The sequence below is a fragment of the Mastomys coucha genome, unplaced genomic scaffold (assembly GCF_008632895.1).
Source record: "Mastomys coucha isolate ucsf_1 unplaced genomic scaffold, UCSF_Mcou_1 pScaffold4, whole genome shotgun sequence".
Taxonomy (NCBI): Eukaryota; Metazoa; Chordata; class Mammalia; order Rodentia; family Muridae; genus Mastomys; species Mastomys coucha.
This window is the reverse complement of record NW_022196910.1, coordinates 55779052-55788955: the sequence shown is the minus strand read 5'-3', so window position 1 is coordinate 55788955 and position 9904 is coordinate 55779052. Positions and strand designations below refer to the sequence as shown.

Genomic DNA, 9904 nt, shown 5'->3' with positions numbered 1-9904 from the left:
TGGTCTACAGAGTGAGTTCCAGGACAGCCAGGGCTATATAGAGAAACCCTGTCTTGAAAAACCAAAAATAAAAAAATAAATAAATAAAAAATAAAAAATGAAAGAAAAGAAAAACAACAATGAAAAATTAAAAACCCCATGAGGTAGATAAGTAGGATTTGAAGAATAGAAGAGAATACAATGTTGTTGCATGTGGGAGATTGTAAGTTTCCAGTGATGAGCCCAAGAGCTGTTTAATTAACAAGAGAAACAAACAACAGATGGCTCTGGACAGATGGCTCAGAGGTTAAGTGTATAAAGCCTTTGCAGAGGGCTAGAGTTCAGTTCCCACCAGCCATGCCAGGCAACTCACAAACCTGCAGTTCTAGGACGAGGGGGAATGGACATCTCTGGCCTTCACGGGCACCTGCATTCATGTTACAAAGAAAAAGGGAAAGGCTGCCCTGAGCTGTGGATGTGGCTAAGTAGGTGGGGGGGGGGGTGTGCTTGGCAGGCATGAGGCCCTGGGTTCCACCTTCTATACTTAAGTGTGGTGTCCTGAGTTTGTAATCACAGCACCCAAGAGGGGGAGGCAGAGTCATAACTCCAAGGTCATTCTCAGCTAGCTACCTATGAAGTTAGAGGCTAATGGAGGCTACAGGAGACCCTGTCTTAAAAACAAAACAAAAATCTAGAAATAAGTAAGATAGAGCCAGGCATACCTTTAATCCCAGCTTTCAGAAGCAGAGACAGGTAGATCTCTTAAGGCTAGATTGGTCTACAAAGCAAGTTCCAGGCCAGCCAGGGCTACATAGAGAAACTCTGCCTTTAAAAAGAAATAAGAAAAGAGACAAATATAAAAAAAATAATAAAAAATATTCTAAATTAGACTATAAAAACCCATCTGGGCAGTGGTGGTATATACCTTTAGTCCCAGCACTCGGGAGGTAGAAGCAGAGAATTTGAGGCAGGCAGAGCTACATAGAGAAACCCTGTTTAGGGATATATAATATGTATGTGTATATGTGTGTGTATATATATATATATATATATATATATATATATATATCCATTGAAGAGCTAAAGTGAAGGTCAATAGTAGGCTGTTTGACTAGCATATGTGAGGCTCTGAGCTCAAATTCCAACACTGAAAAATGGAAAAGAATTTTGCCAACATTAACACAAGGATTGCCTAGAGCAGTGGATATGCCAAGTGTCAGGCACACACACCTGTAAACCCAGCACTTGAGAGGTGGAACTCAAGACCAGGGGTTGAAGAGGTAGCTCTGTGTTTAGGACCTGAGTTCAGTTCATAAACCCACATCAGGCAGCTCACAACCACCTTCAGCTGCAGGGAAACAGCCCCTCTGTCCTCTGAGGGCCTTCCATGTAGACACCTACACACAGAAACATATGCAAAGTTATAAACTAGGACTAGAGAGATGGCTCAGTGGTAAATTGTACTTGTTCTTGCAGAGAACCTAGGTTCAGTTCCCAGCACCCACTTAGTAGCGCCTAACTGTCCATAACTGCAGTTCAAGGGAATCTGACACCCTTTTCTGATCACCTGGGACACTGGGCATAAAGGTGGTATACATATATGCTGGCGAAAACACATAAATCAATCCAAAAATTGATTTAATCTTGTTTTTGTTTTTGAGACAGAGACTTACTATGTAGTCCTGACTGTCTTGCCTGGAATTCACTCTGTAGACCAGGGTGGCCTCGAACTCAAAGAGATCCACCTGCCCCTGTATTGCAAGTTCTAGGATTAAAGGTGCATGCCAGTTTTCCTAGCAAGGAAAATCTTATTTTAGAAAGAGCCCATCCAGGCGGTGGTGGCGCACGCCTTTGATCCCAGCACTTGGGAGGCAGAGGCAGGCAGATTTCTGAGTTCGAGGCCAGCTTGGTCTACAGAGTGAGTTCCAGGACAGCCAGGGTTATACAGAGAATCCCTGTCTAAAACAAACAAAAAAAGGAGAAAGAAGAGGAAGAGGAAGAGGAGGAGGAGGAAAAGGAATAGGAGAAGGAGGAGGAAGAGGAGAAGGAGGAGAAGGAAGAAACGGTCCAATGGTTAAGTGCACTGGTTAGATTACTCTTCCAGAGGGTAAGTTTGATTTCCAGCACCCACACAGCTACTCACAGCAGTCTGTAACTTCAGTTCCAGAGGTTCCTACAGCCTCTTCTGACTTTAGTAGGTTCTGTAAACAAGTGGTGCACAGACATATATGTACTCAAGAACATACAAATACCCATAAAATAAATTAACAACGAAGAATACAAGGTCAACCTTGGCTACTTAGCAAATTCAAACTCAGTCAGGGCTACATGGGACCCTGTTTCAAAACCACAAGAAACCACACTTATGTGAACTCTTCTTCAGAAAAGGTAGATAACCTTATATTCACCTCAGCCGGGACATGAACAACCCATAATAATGAACCATTTGAAACTAACCTGATAAACCAATGAGTTCTCTAGGTTGTACTTTAAAGAATATGAGTGGTACCCAAACAGCCTGTGAGCCAAAGTGTCACCTCAACATACATGATGATTTCCACAAAGCTGCATAGATGGGTTTTCCAGACCCATGCTTTATATACTTGGGCATCTCCTGAGACTGTATGAAACTGGGGAGGCTGACACAGGAGGAAGGAAATCGCTGGAATCTCATGTGGAGGGGGTCTAATGACCCTACATCGTCTGTGGATAACTTCTGGTTGAAGATCTTGGGGAGGACTTTTTTGTAGGGTGCTGATCTGATCTACCCTTTTGTGGGGTAGCTGTTCTGATTGAGACAGAGAGGAGAAGTGAGCTAAGAGAGGAGTCTCAGATCAAGTTGCCAAGAGGGCAAGTGGTAGAGACCAGCACAGCCACAGTGGCTGCATTATATAGGAATTCGAGAAGCTGGGGGAAGAGCAGGCCAGTCTCTAGGCTGGAGAGTTTGAGGTAGGTAGCAGGGTATACCAGCCAAGAGGACCCTGTAACAGAAGTCCTGAGGGAGACTGGTGGCCTGAGTCCCCTTTGCTATGTTAACAGGCATCTCAGTTAGCCCGTTTGTCCTGACAATGAGTGCCTGCTGTTCTTGACCAGGAACCAAACTACTGCCATGTTCATGAGTTCTTGCCAGGCCTGCTCATAGGAGCTCATCACAGCTGGGCCTGTTGACTATTCCACCTCTCCTAGAAGGCAGGAAGGTCATGGGACCCTCACCTGAATAGCCAGCCAATCCTGCTAACCAACTGTATGTAATTCTGCCCTAACTGCCTTGGGGTCATATGGTTCTTAGGGGAGGGGCTAGAGGCTATAAGTGGGGAATGCTGAGGGGAAGGGGCCTTCTCTGTGCATCTGGAGAAGCCATTGTCTCTCCTAGTGCAGACCTTCCAGTGTGGCTGCTTTAAGGTCACCTGTGCTTGTAACTCGCAAGCCTAATAGCTCACTGGTTCCTGGGTAGAGTTTGGTAGACTTGCAGCTTTGTTTGTCTTTGGAATCTTAGGATGTATGTCTCCCCCAGAGGTGTTTTAGCAACACTGTTCATGCAGGGGACCTGAGTTTGGTTCCCAGCACCCAAGTCAGCAGCTCACACCCAGCTGTTATTCTAGATATATGCACATGTATATTTGTGCACAAACACAAACACGCACACACACTTTTAAAAACGTGGTTAAGTGTGGTGGTTCACAATTGTAATTCCTGCACTTGAAAGGCAGAAGCCAAAAGGTCAGGAATTCAAGAACAGCCTCAGTTACATAGTAGGTTCCAAGGTGCCTTGGGGTACAAGAAATTCTAGACCACATAAAGAAGACTGAGTCTAGAGCCGATGCTCACAACCTTAAGTAACTCCAGTTCCTGGGGAATGACTCCTTCTTTCTCCTGGCCTCCTCACGTTTTATATATATGTGTGTGTGTGTGTGTGTGTGTGTGTATGTATAAAATTAAGACACACAAGTATATATTCTGCTAGGTTTCTATAATTAATAAGGAATAGGACCATCATTCAATTAGGTGGGCTGATTTTTTTTTTTTTTTTTTTGAGACAGGGTTTCTCTGTGTAGCCCTGGCTGTCCTGGAACTCACTCTGTAGACCAGGCTGGCCTTGAACTCAGAAATCCGCCTGCCTCTGCCTCCCAATGATTCTTCTTTTTTTAATAATTTATTTATTTTATGTATATAAGTACACCATTGCTTTCTTCAGACACACCAGAAGAGAGTATCAGACCCCATTGCAGGTGGTTGTGAACTACCGTGTGGTTGCTGGGAATTGAACTCAGGACCTCTGGAAGAGCAGTCAGGGCTCTTAACCGCTGAGCCATCTCTCCAGGCCATGGCAGGCTGATTCTTGACTATAATAAACCTATAGAGCCATCCAGGACAGGGGCACTATCTGAGGACTGACAGTAGCTTTTGAAAATAAGCACAGAAGAAAGCTTCATCAAATCCTACTTCCCCTTCCGTCTTCCAGAGTGTGCTGAGATCAAATACCACATCCAACCCTGTGCTTCCCGCCAGAGTTTATATACACAACCAGGAAGTGTAGGTACTCCGCTCAAGTCTTGTCCATGAGACGCGGCCTTTTACAGTTTATCACCACCAGATGGCGCTTGAGGCACAAAATTGACAACAGATGGAGCCCCACCCTATTTGTGTGGTTAAGGCATGGCACCCCGTGGCTCCTAGGTCAGATCTGTGACAAAACCCATCTTGAAGATGTTCTGTGTGCCATATAATAATGTCTATGTGAAAGTCTCCTGACGTGGTGGGTCGAAATGCATATACCTCCGGACCTCAGCCTGTCTATTCAGCAGGAGCCTTTTCCTTTACTGAGGTGCAAGTTTTGGTGTGTAGAGAGCGCTTCAAATAAGGAAGTTCCTCACTTGGCTGTGATGGTAGTACGGGCAAGCAGATCATCCATCTGCCCTCCAACCTCTTCTGTTTCTACCTTCTCACATCTGGGAATGTGGAGAGCCTGGGTAAGAGAGAATTGTGCTCAGGAAGTCTAGATCCTGTCAGGCCTAGGGCAGTAGAGAAAGGGAAGTAAAACTTAACATTACTTTTTGATGCAGAATAGATTTTGAGTCTTGTGTTTTTCTGCTTAGCAGGGGAAGTAGGGTTGGTTAGAAGAGAGAGATTAGGTCTGTAGCTGTGTGTCACTGTCCCATTGCAGTGAACAAGGTCTCTCCTATAAAAGAAAGCATTTCACGGGAAGCTTGCTTGCAGTTTTAGAAAGTTTAGTCTGTTATAGCTTGGCAGTCCTCGAGGCTGGTGCTGGACAAGTAGCTAAGAGCTGCATCCTCATCATCCTCAGTGCCATACTCCCTCCAACAACTTCTCCATGACTTCTTAATCCTTTTCAAGTAGTGCCACTCCCGGGTGACTAAGCATTCAAATCCATGAGCCTAAGAGGGCCATTCTCATTCAAACCTGATGGTTTTTATCTGGCTGTGCTTGGAAACTGTTTCCTCAAAGTTGCTTTAAACTTCCCAGTCCACCATCTCTCCCTCAGCTTGGCCAGGACTTTTCGGCCCTGAGTATACTAGGTCTTAGAGGACCAGGAGATGATGGATAACTCTGGAAAGGTCAAGCAGCTCATAGACACTTGTCATCAGGTAACCCAAACTGACCTTGAATTTCTTTTTTCTTTTTTTTCTTTTCTTTTTTTGAATTTTCCATCGGACTTTATTTCCAAATACACTTTCTTTAAAAAAAAAAAAAAGAAAAGAAGCAATACACTTTCTGTGGGAATGACAAATATCAGTATTAGGAAATCCAATTATACAAAAAATACTACATCTAGTCTGGGGTAGATATATTTATTTTTTGGTAACATACATTAAGTGGCACTAATTACACAGTAACTATAAGGTAACTAACATGAGATCACAGAACTGTAACTCTGCCACAGCTGCGTGGACTTGGGCCTTTCTGGCTGAGCAAGTTTTCAAAACACTGGATGCCCACCCCAGAGCTCTGCCAATGGAATCTGTTAAGAAGTAAAGCTCTGAAGTAGTGACTCACCAGAGTTCTTGCAGCTGTCAGAAAATAGGCAGGACATGTTAGTTATAAAGTAGGTACAGTCTAATTCACAAAAGTTACCAACTGTTTCTCTTTCTAGAAAGAAGCAAGAAGTTAAGAAATTCTTTGAATTAACGCCTGGTGTCAGGTGGAGTGCAGAGAGGTCTGTTAGAGCAGTGTCAGAAGGACCCTGGCTGGTCAGACAGGCTGGACATTATTAATAATCATGGTTGGCTTCTAAATACTGGTAGCAAGATGACTTCTGATTTGTAATCTTAGGTAAATTATAGATAAATGAAAAGGCCAGTAATCGTACACTAAGATTAATAAACGTACTTCAAATTAACCGCATGAGGCTGTGCTTCACAAGATGAGGCACCCAGACTTCTTCTTTCCATGCCTAGCTTGCAGAGCAGCTCTCGTGGCCATCTCAAAAACCTCTCTGACTCCATCTTTGGTCTGTGCTGAAAAGCACCAATCCTGTTTGCCGTATCTCTGCCTTCGTCAGGTTTTACTGGCTCCTGCTTCATTTTGGCTAACTCCCGTCTTGTGTGCTCATCATTCCGAAGATCCTTGTTCCCAACCAGGATGATGGGCACATTTGGACAGAAATGCTTGACTTCTGGAGTCCATTTTTCTGGGATGTTTTCTAAACTATCAGGGCTGTCAATGGAAAAGCACATCAGTATAACATCAGTGTCTGGATAGGAGAGAGGCCTCAGGCGGTCATAACCTTCCTGTCCAGCTGTGTCCCATAAAGCCAACTCTACCTGCTTCCCATCTACTTCAATATCTGCCACATAGTTTTCAAACACTGTGGGTACGTAAACCTCTGGGAACTGGTCCTTGCTGAAGACGATGAGCAAGCATGTCTTCCCACACGCTCCATCACCAACAATCACCAGCTTCTTCCTGATGACAGCCATCCCTTATGAAGATGCTGAAGACACACAGCTTCTGGGATGCAGTTGTACAAAGTACCTGGAACTTCTCAGATGCAAGGCTCGAGGCCCGGAGTCCGGCCTCTTAGCGCGGAGGACGCCTGTCCGCGAATCCGCAAGCTCCGGAGACAAGCGAACGAGGGCAGGCGGTGGCAGGAGGGTGGGGAGCGATGTCTGACCTTGAATTTCTTTCTTTTTGGTTTTTTTTTTTGGTTTTTGTTTTTTGTTTTTTAGATTTTATTTATTATTATTATATGTAAGTACACTGTAGCTGTCTTCAGACACACCAGAAGAGGGAGTCAGCTCTCATTACGGATGTTTGTGAACCACCATGTGGTTGCTGGGATTTGAACTTAGGACCTTCGGAAGAGCAGTCAGTGCTCTTACCCACTGAGCCATCTCTCCAGCCCCTGACCTTGAATTTCTAATCCCCCTGCCCCCACCTCTTGAGTACTGAGATTACAGGTGTATGCAACCACTAACCACTGTACCTGGTTTTATGTGGTTCTGGGGATGGGACCCACGGCTTTGTGTATGATAGGTGTCTTAGTTTGGGTTTCTATTAATGTGACAAAGCACCATGACCAAAAAAGCAAGTTGGGGAAAGGGTTTATTTGGGTTACATTTCTACATTGTAGTCCATCACTGAAGGAAGTCAGGACAGGAGCTCAAACAGGGCAGGAACCTGGAGGCTGGAGCTGATGCAGAGGCCATGGAGGGATGCTGCTTACTGGCTTGCTCCCCGTGTTTTACTCAGCCTGCTTTTTTTTTCCCCCCTGAGACAGGGTTTCTCTGTATAGCCCTGGCTGCCCTGGAACTCACTCTGTAGACCAGGCTGGCCTCAAACACAGAAATCTGCCTGCCTCTGCCTCCCAAGTGCACTAGCACTACCCACTGCCCAGCCAGGAGTGTTGATATGGGTAACAAAGGGGGTTTTTCATTGTTGGACATAATACTTGGGTAGCTAGACCTTGGTGATCTGTCTCAGGAATGTGTCAGTGGTCAAATAAGGGAATGTACCTTGGGAGCTAGCTTTAGGAATGTAATCTTAACAGGTTAGCAAGGCAAAGGGGAGGGAGGAAGGGCAAAACCCGACAGAGCTATGTTTGTCGCTTGGGCCTGCTAGAACCCTTCAGCCAGCAAGACCCTGAACCTGTTTCAGCAGATCCCACAACTGGTAGAAAAAAAACTAAAGGAGACCACAGGCTCTTCTCAAGTTCCTACAAGTATCACCTGAGAACCCCAACCGGCCACAAGAAGAACAAAATGTGTTCAATTTTTGGCCACTTATATGGTCTTAAACACCCAAGAAAAATGTAACCAAAACAATGTTACAAAATTACCAATCCCCAACCAGGATTCTTACACTGACCAGGTTTAGTTGGGGATCATCAAATGCTCTTAAAGTCCCACAAAGACAGTCATTCAATTAACTAGCTATAGCTCATGTAAATACCTTAATTGTCCTTTGTAGAGAGAATCTCTTGTGCAGTGTATGGAAGCATCACCTGTCAATAAGCCTATGGTCAAGGAACTGAGGCAGAATTATAAGGGGGGTGGGCGGCGAGATTCATCCTGAACTTTGGAAAGATGGTTGCAAGAATCTGAGAAGAGGGGCCGGGAGGTGGTGGCGCATGCCTTTAATCCCAGCACTTGGGAGGCAGAGGCAGGTGGATTTCTGAGTTCGAGGCCGGCCTGGTCGACAGAGTGAGTTCCAGGACAGCCAAGGCTACACAGAGAAACCCTGTCTCTGGTGGGTTAGATGTCTACCACCAACAAACAAACAAACAAGCTATGAGCTAGTCCGGGGAACAAGCCGAAGCTTATGGCCTAAGCATTTATCTATGAAATATTAAGTCTCAAGAGTCATTATTTCTGGGAACAAAGAGGCTGGGTAGAAAAGTTTATGATTACAGTCCTTGAAACTCATAACCTTGGAGGGCTTTCTGCTGCATCTCAGGTGACAAAGTCAATAGCTAGGAGCCTCTTTTTTTTTTAACAAGCCCATAGTCAAACTTAAACCCTACTGCCAGGCCCCAATGCTAGTTCACAGATGAGAAGATAGTATTAGCCTAGAGAAAGCAAACATTGCCATCAATCTCAGTCTTCTACTGCTGAGGGTGTTTTTTTTGTTTGTTTGTTTGTTTGTTTTTTCCCCGAGACAGGGTTTCTGTGTGTAGCCCTGGCTGTCCTGGAACTCACTCTGTAGACTATGCTGGTCTTGAACTCAGAAATCCGCCTGTCTCTGTCTCTCAAGTGCTGGGAGTAAAGGCGTGTGCCACCACTGCCTGGCTTGCTGAGGAGTTCTTGAAGTCCAAGCAAAGGATGTCAAAGCCTGGCCATGGTCACCACTCTCTCCCATCGTTAAAGATCAGATCGACAGTGCTAACCAGCACCAACCTACACACCTCTCAGCCTTGAAACAGTATTCCCCAATGATTCCACCTTGCTGACAGTCATGGGGAAATGCAGAAACAAACAAATAAAAAATCCCAAGCCAAAAATAAAGAGTCAGTGAGGTGGTTAGATGTCCGCCGCCAAGCTTGACAGCCGCGGGGCATACATGCTGGAGAGAAGCAAGTCTGCTAAATTGTCTACTGACCTTTACCCCCTCAACACCAACTATGGTGTTTAATCCCAGCACTCAGAAGGCAGAGGCAGGCAGATCTCTGAGTTCAAGGCCAGCCTAGTCTACAGAGTGAGTTCTAAGAAAGCCAGGGCTACACAGAGAAACACTGTATTGACAAATCAAAAAATTTTTTGAAAAAAATATTTTAAAACACACACAAACAGAACAAAACAAACCTTCCACTCTCTAACAAGCAGACTTGACAATGACTTGTGGTGCCTTGATGCCAGCAGTTAGATGCCTAAGTTAATGCCTAATTCCTAATGAGCCTCATCCCAGACAGCCAGTAAGGAACAGATGGAATTCTAACATTTGCTGTAACAAGATAGCCCACTGCCCACAT

At 44.9% G+C, this 9904-nt stretch overlaps 1 protein-coding gene across 1 annotated transcript; it reads right to left on the bottom strand.

Moving 5' to 3' along the window:
* Positions 1-5773: 5773 nt before the first annotated feature.
* On the bottom strand, positions 5774-6999 carry LOC116076329 (transforming protein RhoA-like). The gene is given in 2 exon segments (XM_031350054.1): positions 5774-6461; positions 6464-6999. Coding segments are annotated over 2 exon segments (561 nt in total). The 5' UTR covers positions 6918-6999; the 3' UTR covers positions 5774-6354.
* Between the last annotated feature and the right edge of the window lie 2905 nt (positions 7000-9904).